At 39.6% G+C, this 15456-nt stretch overlaps 1 protein-coding gene and 1 pseudogene across 1 annotated transcript; both read right to left on the bottom strand.

The window, feature by feature from the left end:
* Window positions 1–1060: 1060 nt before the first annotated feature.
* On the bottom strand, window positions 1061–3054 carry LOC125477939 (FCS-Like Zinc finger 16-like). The gene is made up of 2 exons (XM_048585458.1): window positions 2364–3054; window positions 1061–1602 (listed from the first exon to the last, which is right to left on the bottom strand). Exons 1-2 carry the CDS (start codon window positions 2675–2677, stop codon window positions 1467–1469), a joined length of 450 nt encoding a protein of 149 aa, XP_048441415.1. The 5' UTR covers window positions 2678–3054; the 3' UTR covers window positions 1061–1466.
* A 2867-nt stretch (window positions 3055–5921) lies between these two features.
* Window positions 5922–14829, bottom strand: LOC103960147 (annotated as a pseudogene).
* Window positions 14830–15456: the final 627 nt, after the last annotated feature.

Here is a 15456-nt window from a genome sequence, read left to right as displayed (position 1 = left end):
CACAAGGTTCCATATCAGCATTCGAATGGTCCCTAAAGAACATGCCTTGTGTTTTTTTCCAGCCTCTGAGGCCCTATGTGGATGCGTCCATGGACTTAGTGACAACCAGACTTACGTGTAAACTTGAACCTACACATTCGAGTTTAATAGTCGTTTCATGATTATTCATACTTTTCGTTTTCAGTCTTGCCCTTCAAAGCTTCTCTTGATAAGTGTCACAGAAACACAGATGTATTCCTTGTGACAACCAAATTTAATTACATTAAACCTAAACATTCAAGTATACCACTCGTTTCCTGGATCATCATACTTTTCCTTTGAGTCTCGTCCTTGGAGGAATCTCGTGATGAGTGTTATAGAAACGGTTTCATAATCCATAATAATTGGGCTCTAGAACTTATCAACTCAAATTGTTCAAACTTCAAATTGGTCTTCAGAACTTGAATTTTCTCTAGTGCACATTTAAGTAATAATGACTCTTTTTTAAATGTGCACTAGAGAAACCCCCTCTAGAACTTATTAACTCAAAGACTTGAAAATCCACAGTAATTGGGCTCTAGAACACTGTAGCCCAATGCATACACTTCATTGGGCCATAAATCTCTACAAAAGATTAAACCTGATGGGAGGATCGTGGGCTATAAGAATATTAGGCAATATGGATCCAGTATATAATTAATAAATTGAGAGAAATAAATATAATTACCATCCAATCTATTTTTAAAATGTTCAGTTTCGGAAATTTTCAGATTTGGATTCAGAATTCCAATGGAGGAAACGGAAATTCCATTCCAGCTTGCACTCCGAAGTCTTACATAAGATGTTTCTTCTGTTAAGCAGCACGTGTTATTTCTCAAAAAGGACCTAAGAAAAATAAAGAAGTGTCGTTAGGTCATGGAAACACTTTCTGGTTTCGTGCTTCTTTAAACACTTATGAATTTCTCTTTTTTAAAACTTCAACGTGTTTATAATAAACGCACTCCTAGCAAAAACGGATGAATGGAAATGTCCTTACAACAGATAAATATAACGTCAAACACATTGAAAACCGGAAGAAACATCGATAACCTATTTTAGGTTTAAAGTTTCAGATAGCTAAGAAGATTAACGGCTTCAAATCTTTAACTAAAAAGGTAAAGTGAAGGCAGGCTATAAGTTAGTAGCACAATATACTTAGTGATCATCTATTTGGGCAAAGCTCCAGTATGTTTCAGCTCCACGGTAACCACTAAAACAAAGCATCGAAATATATCCAACGATTCTAAATTCTAATCCTTCGAAATAAAAACCTAGTGCTTTCATCTGTGATGATCCCTAAAAGAAACCAGTAAAGCTTTACACTACCTAAAGGGAAGCAGAATGTGAAAAACTAAATGTAAAACCATTGCTAACCGGAAGCGCGTGCCAATCTCAAAAAACATGACTGTCATGCGCGGCCTGGGTAGCGCCTAGCTAGTTTAATTTCTTCAGCCATTCACATTGTTTGTCATGCTGTACATGGTTTTAGTCGATTGAACACGTACTTGCTTTGGTTGGTCTTTTACGTTCTCCATGTTGAATTGCTGGTCACGGCATTGGGGTGAGCAAAAGGCACGAAAGGGTCTGCATCACGCCACGGAATTTTCAGAACACATAAAATTTCAGTTAATTTGCTGCCACAGGCATATAAACAACTCTGCAGTAATGTGAAGTTCAAGTCTATTGACGGAGAATCGAAGTTCAAGTATACTCAAACAACAGAATGGATAGGAGAAGATGAAGAATCATAATCATATTTGCAAGACGGAGAATCGAAGTTCAAGTATACTCAAACAACAGAATGGATAGGAGAAGATGAAGAATCATAATCATATTTGCAACTCAAACATTTTTCCTTTCTACTATACTTCTTTGATTTTCTCAGCCGCCAAACAGAAATTACGCAATCACACAGCGAAAATAGTACTAATGATGATAATTCCACAAGGAAAACAGAAGCATAAAAGAAAGTAAAAGAGAAAAGAAAAAATTTGCACAATTAAAATAGAGGAAGAAGAATTATATATCACAAGTTCACAACTCAAAATTTTCCTTGATTTTCTCAGCAGCCAAACAGACATCAAACAAGTACACCATAAAATTCTTACTACAACGATAATCAAAAACAAAAGAAAAATATCACCTGAGTAATTAGGAAAAGAGCAACATGCACAATTAAAACAAAAGAAGAAGAAGACTTATAAATTAAGTACAACGCAAATTTTTCATTGATTTTCTCAGCAGCCAAACGGAGATAAAAAAATTTACACAATGAAATTCCTCCTATAACGCTAATTTTTAAAAACAAAAAGAAATCTCATAGGAAATCAGTGAAGAAACCTTACCCGTACATGAACACGTCCTCGTTGTGAGGTAGCTTCCGGTGACAAAAGAAGCACTGCTCAAGGAACTCGTCAACCTGCGCCGCGCGTCCCATCCGCGCAGTCTCCGGCGACGACATCCTCAAAACCGACGGCGGAGATTTCTCAGCCTCCGGCGACGGCTTCAAAGCCTTCGCGCCATTACCAAAACCCGCACGGACGTGGCACCGGGGATCGGAGCCCTCGGACGGCGGCTTCGGCGGCAGGAGGTGGTGGTTGGACACTCCGGCGTCGTCGAAGCTCGACGAGCCGCCACTCCGCGAGCGCTTTGCCGACATTGAGATTGAAGATTGAAGATTGTAGGGATTTGGGAAGATTGAGAAGAGAACTTGGAGGTTTAAGAGTGTACGAACAAACAACTACGAAATTGCCCATATCAACACGTGTGTCTATGTTGTGCGCTGTCGTTTCTCCTTTTCTCGGTGGTTTTTGGAAGCAGATGTCGAACTGTTTTCACACCATCAAACGATATGCCCTTCATCCAAGTCCGGATACTTCTACACCTTTCTTTTCTCACCGTTTCGTTGCTTCCTCTCCACCGCTTCCTTCCTCTGCAGTCTGCACCGCTTGCGTTTTTGCCCTTCCTCCCCAGCTGTCGGCCATCGCAGCGTCTTCTGGCATTTGCTCTCTCTCCCTTCTTCTCTGTTGGTTTCTGTTGCTGTCAACAAGGTATTTCATCGGCCTGTACCAGCTGCACAGGAAATTCGAGAGATCGATGCGGCTGGATTCTATGGCGGACATCCTAAGAATCTAGTTATATATATTTGTCATGATTTATATTTGGTTCTTTTAGAATAAATATTTTCGTATGGTTAATTTGTTTGCTCAGTGTCTATACATGATATATGTATATATGTATGACATAATTAACACTCTAAAATCTGTTATATCAATCTTCGTCGTCGGCTTCTAAAAAGAACGGTCGGTTTTCTGAGTGCATTGTGTGTGTAACGTGGAGACTTTTACTGGTTTTGTTTTGTTTCTTTCGATTTGGGATTGATTTTGATTGCAATGCAGGTGAGTAATTTTGCAAAGGAAGAGTTTGTGCATATCCTGCGCCGCCATAGTACCGGGTTTCTGTATTTCAAGTTGGTACTGTAAGAGGACGGACTACTTCATCCCCAAGGCAAGTCCTTTTACACAAATTCGTGCGGAATACATAGTTGTATACGGAGTTTTTTTTTTTTTTTTTTTTGGGTAATCCGCTCCCATGCTGCAAACAGTCAAATCTGAACTAAACCTTGTTGCTCTTCTTTCTTTCCTCGCGGGCAGGAAGCACACCAGCAGCGTGCGTTGCGTGATTCTACTGTGTTTTTTGCACTTGACTGGGTGGACAGTTGACCGGAAGATAACTTTGATTCACCCGACCAGCAGGCGGGCGGCGTGCTTATCTTGTGTGACAACACTACAGAGCGAGTGGCTCTTCTAGGTGGGCAGCTGTGTGACAACACTCCAGAGAAAGCGGCGCTTTCGTGTAACATAGTGAGATGCGCAGGTGTATGAGCTCTGAGATGTGTAGGTAGAATGAGAAGAAGCCGTTCCAACTGGTCGCACGTAATGATAGATCACGGCGATATTATTAAAAGCTTGTGGTAAGAATGAATTTCGCTCTAGTGCCCAAAAATAATATTCTAAAGCTTTCGTATGTTCTCCGTTACTTGTGTGGATATGATCTATGTTATAGAGTATATAACTTCGATCCTTAAAAGCACAACTTTCTTTGTGTACTTTTTATATTTAAATGTGATTTAAGCCCTATGATGGGAGTGAATGTCTGATATTGCTGAAAATACACATAGCTACATCTATTTATTTTGATTTAATATTAATTAATTTTATATCTACTCTTAAACCTTTTAAGGGTATATAATATGCTTGAATTGCTTAATTTGTTAGTTCAAAGTTCCAAATCCATTCATTTGCAGCAAGCAACGAAAAAAGTCACAGAAAGCAAAAGGAGAAAGTTTTGGTTGATGATGTAATTCAAGGCCCTGTTTAACTGTTATTCCTAATTCCAAATTGTGAAACTAATACAAATGATATACATCAGAGTGAAATTAATTAATTGCAAACCATTCTTTAGTTCATGCCAAATCACATAGGCATATCCCATGTTTGTTGATCATTGCAAATTTCAAACTACGAAAAATTCAGAGTAATAAGCAAAAAGAACTCACAATGAGAAGTACAAAGACACAGATAACAATTGATAATTGATACATCTCACAATTTGAAAAATCAGACAAAAACTTTTTCATTCCTTTGCGGAGGATAAAATATCATGTGGATTCAGTTGCTTTCATTTATTTTTGAATAATTTAGAAATGAGTGTGTTAAATTTTGTTCACAATTTCAAACTAGCAGCGGAGCACGGGCTTCTTTGCTAGTAATTATTATAATACAATATTATGCCATTTTGAATTTACATTTGAGCTAATTAGAGTGGCATGCCAATCAGAGATCGTTTGAAAGTGTTTTTAAAATGACTAAAAGCGTTTTTGGTGAAAGTGATTTTTGATTCTAAAAACACTTTAAGTGCTTTTTGGAAGGGGAGGTGGATCGTCTGCCCTCCCATTTTCTTACTCTCCCCATGCTCTCCTATTTGTGTGATCACGGTTAAGTCACGTCAACATTTTATATTCCTATTACTTTTTGTTTTATTATTTCTATAAAAAATTAATATTAATATTGATGTGGCTTAACCGTGACCACACATCACAGGAGGGCATGGGGAGAGTATGGAAATGGGAGGGCAGACAATCCACCTCCTTTGGAAAAAGCACCAGGTATGTGCTTCTTGCATGAAACATTTAAAGTGTCTTTTCAAATCCACTTAGATTTTTACTAAGGATTGGTTTCAAAAATATTTTAACAGAAAGTGTTTTCAGTCATTTTAAAAGCAATTCTAATCCAGTCTTTTAGTGTTCTGTTGATGAAAGTCTTTATATTAAAAAGGGTTGTTGGATGACAGTGTGAAACGGCGTAGTTTTAGTTGTAAAAGCAAGATCAACAAAGATTTTTCACTCGATGGTCTAATTTGGGATGAATAATTTTGGCAATTTCTTTACACGTTATGCATAATTTTGGCAATTGATTTTCTCGAATTCTTGATTTTAACAGGTTAACATAGTGCAACTAGTTCATCCATTATAGCATGAGTGAGTAGTTGGTTTAATATCAAAAAGTTTTTCAATATAACTATCACACCGTTGAATGATATTATTAATTTACTCATACTATATTAAGTGAAGTCGTGTATCTATTATTAATACGTGAATTAATAGAATACGTCGAAGAATGTAAAAAGTTGAGTGGTTTTATTCTTAAATGCATGGATGCCTTTTGTTATAAGATCTCACACTTGCTGACTGGAAAGTTAAGTTAGGGACTATATCAGTGGTGGATTGCTGCTGAGTAAATAGCTAATTAACACATTTAAGCAAGCAAATCATACAATTTTTAACTTATTAGATTGAATTTGAGGCATGTATGAAGCAAATAAAGACAGTTTCCAGCTTTCCATTAGCCAACTCCGACCCAATTCTTAAACGCCAATGCAGCTTCCCTCCTTTTGTGTTGGGATTCTGTCTGGAATTTGGGAGCCTTGCCCTTGTAACTTGTTCTATGGTACTTCAAGAACAGCATCCGGTACTTGTACTTATCAACGAACATCTTACCTTTCTCCATCATCTCCACAATTTCATTTGCTCGGCTGAAAAATCCGCCCCTCACGAATATGTAAAGAACCGAATCCAGGAGCTCCTGATCGAATTGCATTGAGGTGGCAGCAGCAATGGACTTCATCTAGCCCCACAACTCCGTCACTTCTGTATACTTTCCTCCTACAGCAGCATAACCAGTTACAATAGAATGGAATTTTTGTGCATTTATGGCGTGCCCTAGGCTTCTCATCTTCGCCAGCACCTTCTCAGCATCTTGCATCAATCTTTTCTTGCAGAAGAAATGGATTACGTTGTTCCAGTCGTGAACCCCAGAACCGGATTTCTGCCCTTCCTCGATTTCCCGCAAGAGCTTTACCATCAACTTAGGTTCACCATCCCTGTGTTGGAAATACAAATTAAAAGTCATGTGATATGTCCATGTGATGCTAACCTTTCTTTACAGCTTGTTTCCAGCAAAATATAATCATCATTGCTCCTTCATTATTCAGCCGAATGGTGATGAAAGACAGCAAGTGTGCTGCCATGTGATGTGCTAGCAGGAAGACAGCAGTGTGCTGCCATGTGCTAGTTGAATCTGTGTTATTTGCAGCTGGAAAGACAGCTGCTGTGTGCAAGCCGAAATGTGGTTATTACAACCTGCCATGATGCAATGCATGTGTATGCCAACTATCAAAGTTGCTGCATGTGTTTGAAAGGGTGTAAAGATGTGGAACACCATCATTCATTATATGTATTGTTGGATTGTTTATTTTTTCAGTTTTGTATAAATAGGCCATCTTGCTAAGCCTTAGAGCATCCCATCCAAATCCCATTTCCCATTCATTTAATTTCAGCTTGTAAGCTTTAAGAGTTGTAAACTCTTCTAATATTTCAAAGTGCTTGTTATCACCAAGCTTGCTACTTCTTTCCTTTCTTTGTCCAATTTTATTGAGAGTGAAAGTGAGAGGTGTGATAGAGTTTGTAAACTTATCACCCACATATTTTGGTATTGAGTTAGCAAACTCTTCTGAATACCAACAATTGGTATCAGAGCCAAAATACCATTCTGGCAAGTGCAGTAGCTATGGCGTCCAATTTAGTGCAACTCCAGGTTCCCACATTGAAGAAAGAAAATTATGAAATATGGTGCATCCAATTCAAAGCATTGTTTGGATCACATGAGCTATGGGAAGTTGTCAGTAGTGGGTATATTGTACCCACTGCAGAGCAAGAAGCTGCATATACTGCAGAACAAAGGAACACTCTCAAGGACTTACGAAAGAAGGACCAGAAGACACTGTATCTTCTATACCAGGGTCTAGAAGATTCAACGTTCGAGAAGGTTGCAGAAGCAACAACGAGCAAGCAAGTATGGGACACACTCAGTACAATCTACAAAGGAGTAGATCGGGTCAAGAAAGTGAGATTACAGTCACTTCGAGCAGATTTTGAAACTGCTCACATGAATGAAGGAGAGAGCATCTCCGACTATCACTCAAGGCTCATTGTGATAGTAAATCAGATGAGGAGAAATGGCGAGAGACTCGATGAAGTACGAGTTGTGGAGAAGATACTCCGGTCACTCACATCTAAGTTTGAGCATGTGGTGACTGCCATTGAGGAATCCAAGGATTTGGAGGTGATGAGCGCAGAGGAGCTACTAGGATCCTCCTAGTTCACGAACAACGCATTCAGAAGAATGCAAGCCCCACAACGCTAGAGCAAGCTTTGGAGTCAAAGTTGAATATTGACAAACCAAATAAAGGTCGTGGCCAGTGGAACTCACGTCATGGGAGTTCATCTAACCGTAGCCGAGGACGAGCTCGAGGAAGAGGTCGAGGCTATGCACAAAATCGAGGTCAGTCTCAATAGTGGAGATCTACTCGAGGAAAGACGCATATCCAATGTCACAATTGCAAGCAATATGGACATTATGCCAATGAATGTTCACATAAAAATGGTGAGCATGTCAACATGGCAGAATCAAGTGGAAATACTGATGAAGAACTTACAGTCTTGCTAGCACACCATGATTCCAGTAGCCAACAAGATGCTTGGTATTTAGACTCTGGTGCAAGCAATCACATGTGTGGAAAGAAGGAGTTTTTTGCCGAACTAAAAGATGGGGCCTATGGATCTGTAAGTCTTGGTGACTCCTCAAAGTTGCCAGTTGAAGGCAAAGGGAAGATCAAGATCATCTAGAAGGATGGTAAAGAAGAATAAATCTCCGATACCTACTACATACCAGGTATGAAGAGCAACATTCTAAGCATTGGTCAACTGCTCCAGAAAGGGTACATTATACATATGGAGAATATGTTTCTCACTCTCAGGAATGCAAGGAGAAAACTTATTGCACGTGTTCAAATGTCAAAGAACCGAATGTTCCCGTTGAAGTTGAACACAAAGATTGGGAGTTGCAACATCGGTGTGATGGAAGATGAGTCATGGAAATGGCATCTTCGATTTGGCCATCTTCATTTCAATGGCCTAAAGTTGTTGTCAAGTGGAGGAATGGTTCGTGGTTTACCCCAGATTGAAGCCACACGCCAAGTATGTGAAGGTTGTGTGCTTGCCAAGCAAGCACGACTATCGTTCCCTGTTGGTGATACATGGAGAGCAAAGGCACCACTGCAGTTGGTGCACACAGATATATGTGGTCCATTGGATCCCATGTCTTATGGAGGTAATAGGTATTTTATTACTTTCATTGATGATTTTAGTAGGAAGACTTGGGTTTACTTTCTCAATGAGAAGTCGGCTGCCCTAAGAATCTTCAAGGAGTTCAAGGCACTCACAGAGGCTGAAAGCAACCACAAGCTTGTGGCTGTGAGATCAGATAGAGGTGGAGAGTACACCTCCAATGCTTTCCAAGCATACTGCAAGGAGCAAGGAATTAGGCATCAACTTACTGCTGTCTATACCCCACAGCAAAATGGGATAGCCGAAAGAAAGAATCGAACCATCCTTGACATGACAAGGTTCATGCTTAAAGAGAAGAATTTGCCAAAAGAGTTATGGGCAGAAGCTGTAGCTTGTTCGATTTATTTGTTGAATCGATGTCCAACAAAGAGTGTCAAGAGGATGACACCACAAGAGGCTTGGAGTGGATACAAGCTGAATGTTACACACCTAAGAATTTTTGGGTGTGTTGCATATGCTCAAGTTCCAGAAGCCAAGAGGAGGAAACTTGATGATAGAGGTAAGAAGTGTGTGTTTGTGGGCTATAGTGAAGAGTCCAAGGCGTACAAGCTCTACAACCCACTAACTGGCAAACTAGTGGGTAGTAGAGATGTCATCTTCAGTGAGAAAGAGGCATGGATGTGGAACAACAAAGAAGTCAGTAAAGAGAAGATCGTCTCCACTGATTTTGAAGAACCAGAAGTTGTACCACCTGTTGAGCAACAACCTGCTCAAACAATCACAACAACTCCAGTGCACAGAATTGCAAGGAGTGGTCCTACATCTAGTGAGGAAAGCAGCTCCTCAACTCCAATGAGGTTAAGGAGTCTCACAGAGATTTATGGACAAGAAGAAGAATAAACCAATTTTTTCTGCTTCTATGCAGACCATGAACCTCTCTCATTCAATGAAGCTGTGGAAGAAAATTGTTGGAAAAAAGTCATGGAAGAAGAGATCCACGCCATCGAGAAGAATGACACTTGGGAGTTGACAAAGCTCCCACCAAATCAGAAGGCTATTGGTGTCAAGTGGGTTTACAAGATCAAACGCATTGCAGATGGGAGTGTGGATCGATACAAATCAAGGCTTGTAGCAAAGGGCTATAAACAGAAGTATGGAATGGACTATGATGAAGTCTATGCTCCACTTGCAAGACTTGATACGGTAAGATTGCTAATTTCTTTTGCCGCTCATCATAAATGGAAAATTTATCAATTAGATGTCAAGTCAGCCTTCCTTAATGGAGTTCTTGAGGAAGAAGTGTACGTGGAACAACCAGAAGGCTTCCAAGTACAGGGAAAAGAAGATAAGGTGTATCGTTTGAAGAAGGCTTTGTATGGCCTCAAGCAAGCACCACGAGCTTGGAACTCAAGGATTGACAACTACCTTCATCAAAATGGATTTCAGAAATGTCCATACGAGCATTCAGTTTACATGAAGAATGGTGCAAAAGGGGAGTTCTTAATTATGTGTCTCTATGTAGATGACTTGTTGTTTACAGGAAACAATGAAGCAATGTTCTGTGAGTTCAAGCAATCCATGTTCAATGAATTCGAGATGACTGACAATGGATTAATGTCATACTTTCTTGGCATAGAAGTGAAGCAAGGAAGTGATGGTATCTACATTTCTCAACAAAAGTACATGAGAGATATATTGGAGAAATTCAATATGGACAAGTGTAATATTGTCAACACTCCAGTTGCAACTGGATTGAAGCTGTCTAAGGAAGGAGAAGGTGAGTTTGTAAACTCAACCGTGTACAAAAGCTTGGTTGGAAGCCTAAGGTACCTTACAATCACAAGACCTGATATAGTTTATGGTGTTTGACTCGTGAGTCGATACATGGAAACACCAAGGGAGTCTCATTGGCTGGCCGTCAAGAGAATTTTGAGGTACATAAGAGGTACTCTAAACTATGGTTGTTTTATAATTTTGGTGAAGATACAAAATTATTTGGTTATTCAGATAGTGATTGGGGAGGTGACCAAGATGAAAGGAAAAGCACAACTGGCTATGTGTTTTTTCTAGGATCAACAGCTTTCTCATGGACTTCAAAGAAGCAATCAATTGTTGCTTTGTCATCGTGTGAAGCCGAGTACGTTGCTGTAGCCTCAACCGTGTGTGAGGCAATTTGGTTAAGAAATCTGTTGAAGTCAGTGTGTCATCCACAAGTGGAATCGACTGTGATTCATGTGGATAACATCTCAGCTATCAAGCTTGCTAGGAATCCAGTCCAACATGGAAGGAGTAAGCACATCGATACCAGGTTCCATTTTTTGAGGGACCATGTGAAGCAAAAGACAATTGAGCTTGTCTATTGTCACACGAAGGAACAAGTGGCAGACATCTTCACTAAGCCATTACCAGTTGAATCATTCCGGCTGTTACGTGAAATGCTAGGCATGAAGGCGTTTTAATTTGAGGGGGCATGTTGGAAATACAAATTAAAAGTCATGTGATTTGTCCATGTGATGCTAACCTTTCTTTACAGCTTGTTTCCAGCAAAATATAATCATCATTGCTCCTTCATTATTCAGCCGAATGGTGATGAAAGACAGCAAGTGTGCTGCCATGTGATGTGCTAGCAAGAAGACAGCAGTGTGCTGCCATGTGTTAGTTAAATCTGTGTTATTTGCAGCTGGAAAGACAGCTGCTGTGTGCAAGCCGAAATGTGGTTATTACAACCTGCCATGATGCAATGCATGTGTGCCAACTATCAAAGTTGTTGCATGTGTTTGAAAGGGTGTAAAGATGTGGAACACCATCATTCATTATATGTATTGTTGGATTGTTTATTTTTTCAGTTTTGTATAAATAGGTCATCTTGCTAAGCCTTAGAGCATCCCATCCAAATCCCATTTCCCATTCATTTAATTTCAGCTTGTAAGCTTTAAGAGTTGTAAACTCTTCTAATATTTCAAAGTGTTTGTTATCACCAAGCTTGCTACTTCTTTCCTTTCTTTGTCCAATTTTATTGAGAGTGAAAGTGAGAGGTGTGATAGAGTTTGTAAACTTATCACCCACATATTTTGGTATTGAGTTAGCAAACTCTTCTGAATACCAACACCCTGCACATTTGTGTACTAACCTCTTGAACTCCTGATGGCCGGCTTTTGGTATCGTAGCCTCTTTCATCTCTTGGTCAAGTGCAGAGCTCCCTGTGTATCATTTTGAAGCACCCTCGATTGGATCAATGCCTTGCAAGAGCTCGAGTCTAGCTGGATCCCAGCTTTACGAGCATCTCTTAAAAGCAATGCTCCATTTCTCACTTGCTTTGCTTGACAATACGCTTTTAAAAGAGAGGAGTATACAGCCGAACCTGTTCTTATACCAGCCAAGAACATCTCATCAAGAAGGTCATGCGCCTTATCTAACCATACAAGAGATATGCACGAATTAATTACGTGAACCAAGGCTGAATCGTCATTGGATGCTGGGGAGTTTTCTTTGTCTGCCTTTATAAGAAACTTTGTCAAATCCTTGGTCTTGTCCGCTTCCAGAAACGCCTTGACTAATTTTACGAATATTTTTTCAGTTGGCTGAAGGATACCACGGTCAGTTGTTACCAATTCGACTTGGATCTGCAACTTAGCTAACACTGCACCGAGCACTTCCTTTGCCTCAGTCTCGAGTCTCAAGAAATTTCTATCCCTAGAAAACTCTTCGAAGGTTAACAAACGGCTACTGATTAATCCATTATCTTCATAATCACATGATTCTCCACAGATAGAACTTTGCCCGGACACAGACCCCGGTCCAAGAGGGGGGTTGTTGCCCATTCTAGCGGCATCAAATACCAGTGTTGCTGCTGCAAGAGAACATCGTGCTACTTTTGCTTTCCTTAGCATTTCTAAGACCATGTTGGATGCAGAATCTAGATCCCCGAATTTCAAATGGCACGTCAACAAGCAGTTGCAGAATTGCCGAAACTGGATATCTGTAAGGTTGTGCGCTTCATCTATGTATCGTTAAAGTTTCTCTTGATTAGCATTAGTTTTGACTCCAATCGAGTCATCATGTCAAGCAGCTGCTCGGCTTTTCTAGTCGTCCCAAACATGAGACAACCAGCCAAAGCGATGTTGAAAGTGTTGGGGTTTAAAAATGCTTCACTACTTTGGAGATGTTTATCTCACAAAGGAGAATGTAATGCAGCAGAATTTGATAGGCAAGAGAAAGAAAGAACACTCAAAGTGTTATACAAATTTTTTATTCTCACACAAACTTAGTACAAGAGGAAACACTTAAACACTCTTAGAAGCTTTGTTGCTTCTTCTCACTTCTCACTTGGCACTCTCACTTCTCACTAATTCCTCTCTTGGTTGTTACATCACAAAGCTTAGCACCTCACGTATTTATAGGCAAGGTTTGCCAATTAAGGCATTGCTAGAACTTTCTAGCTAATGCTTAACAACCAAACAATTTTACAAGATTCTAGATCTTTCTACAAAAAACCTTAGATATTTATGTATGCATTCCACCAACTTGAATTTGCTAGAATTCTCTAGCATGTGCATGGATCTTTCTTTGTGTATGGGCTGGATCAATTATCTTTGGGCCAAGACAAGATTACAATTCAACAGAAAGCAGTAGTATTAGTTTTCATAGCAATCAAAGGTGCACTACACTTCTTACGCGGGTCGATCTTGTTATCTTGGAATAGGTACCTTATCTCGAGTATCAACTATGCAGCAAGTTAAGCCCCTTGAGCTTTTCGAGACATGTAAGCCAATATTGCAGACCAAGCTGCAACAGGGGGAAATTGTTCCATCTCTACCATCTTTCTCAAAACAGTTGACACAGGAATAGGTAATCCGGCTTTGGCAAGACCAAAAGACAGATAAATCAGCGTCTCCTTCTCTAACAAATTCAGTTTGCTTTTCTCAATAGCATGTTCTACCAACCCATAAGCCTTCTCCAGCCACTGAACATTAAACTCTATACGAGCTCATTCATAACAGATTTCCTAGGGAACCCTTCCATCTGCATATGCTGCTCATGCAACTTCCAAGCATCACTTAGTCTGTGCTCATCAATTGCATCCTTTATCTCCACAGTTAGTTTAGCTGGGTCTCGAGCTTAGACCAAGATTGTTCCTACCGTTCTAAAAAACTCTAGGCGCTAGTCGGATGGCTGGCAGGGGCCTAACGCCTAGGCGGCTAGGCGGGGGGGTCTAGGCGGATTTATGTATATTTATTATATATATTATATAATATAAGTATATTTGTAAAAATTTTAGGGCTTTTTATGTTAGTTTTATAACATCTACTTAGCCTACATATTTTAATTATTATTGGGCTTTGCTTCATTTCTTGATCAAGATTGGGTTTTGCTTTTCATTTAATAAACAACCTTATTTCTTTATATAAAAATAAATTTCTTATTCCTAGTGACATAGATGTGGCAAATAGATAGCCACATATTTTTTTCCACAACTATCTTCCCACTTTAATTTTCTATTTACCCGTGAAACACAAAATCCCATAAATCAATCTCTCTCTCTCTCTCTCTCTCTCTCTCTCTCTCTCTCTCGTTCTTTTTCTAGAAACCTCTAGCAAAGCAACCATAGCTATATTCAAATGCGGACACAGGTGGAAGTTTCGATGCAGATGCGGGAGTTAGAGTTGCAGATCCAATGAAAGTTCGAGACAACAATAGTTGCAGAGCCTTCAACGCTGGCAAGAATTTCAAATTGCCTTGAGCACCGCCTAGAGTGCCTAGAGGGCCTAGCAAGTGCCTAGGCGGCTACCTAGATACCCACCGATTTTTGTAACGATTTCCCCCAAATCGGATCGGGAGACCACCGCCAAACGCCTAGGCGCCGTCTAGGGCAATTTTTAGAACACTGTTCTCGCCATAGTTGACAAGAAGCTTTCTTTAGGTGTAAGTTTATCATGTTGGACATTTGACTTGGCCAAAGAAGAAGAGCCAAGAAACCCAAAAACTAACCCGACACTTGAATAAGCTCGAAGATGAGATTCCGAGACCCGAGCTACACTATAACTAGCATCAGCAACAAGTAGAAGATATAGAACAGATGGGCAAACTAAAGTTGTCCGACGACTAAACTTTTTCACAGAAAGCATCTTAACCATACAAAAAATTTACCCTCAACTCACTACCAAATATAACGAGAAATTCTACCTTCAGAAGCAAGCAAGCAAGCAAAGGCATTGAAGTGGGACACATGGTTGAGTTCCTTTATCGGCAGCTGGTGGAGAGATTTTTCAATGTGACCAATACATGAGGTGGTACACTACGTAGATTATATGTGTTAAAAGATTAATAACTTAAAAATTAAAATTTTCCACCTGTTGCATAAAAACACGTGATGTACCATCCATGTTCTCATCGCAACTAAAAATTTCTCTAGCTGGTCATCGAGTTGAGGTTAGTAGAAGCACGTTTTATTGGATAGGTGGGCTTATAGTAATTGGATAGGCTTAGGGAAGGGAAAAAAAAAAAAGGAAAAGCGTTTTTTTTCACATTTTCTTTAAATTAAAGACACATTTCTTTATGTGTTATCTAATTTTTTTTTTTTTTAACTTAATGTAATTTAAATATTAAAAAATAGTGTGCAGAAGTAGGAAGAGAAAATAAGTATGCAGAAATCGATCGATGCTCTCAAATAGTACTATTTTATCCTAGTACTATGACTATAACAAATAATCACATTATATGGGTCGCTCCAAATTCTGTACGGATCCAACACA

This window comes from the organism of the source record quoted next, unplaced genomic scaffold (genome assembly GCF_019419815.1).
Source record: "Pyrus x bretschneideri cultivar Hongxiangsu unplaced genomic scaffold, Pyrus_bretschneideri_v1 Contig23, whole genome shotgun sequence".
Classification (NCBI taxonomy): Eukaryota; Viridiplantae; Streptophyta; class Magnoliopsida; order Rosales; family Rosaceae; genus Pyrus; species Pyrus x bretschneideri.
The sequence above is the reverse complement of the archived record's forward strand: the minus strand, read 5'-3'. Positions and strand labels throughout refer to the sequence as shown.

Coding starts and splice junctions, on each gene's coding strand:
- LOC125477939 (XM_048585458.1), bottom strand. CDS start 2,677: ATGTCGGCAAAGCGCTCGCGGAGTGGCGGCTCGTCGAGCTTCGACGAC. Junction 1,603..2,363: donor GAGGACGTGTTCATGTACGG/GTAAGGTTTCTT, acceptor GGCGTGATGCAG/ACCCTTTCGTGCCTTTTGCT.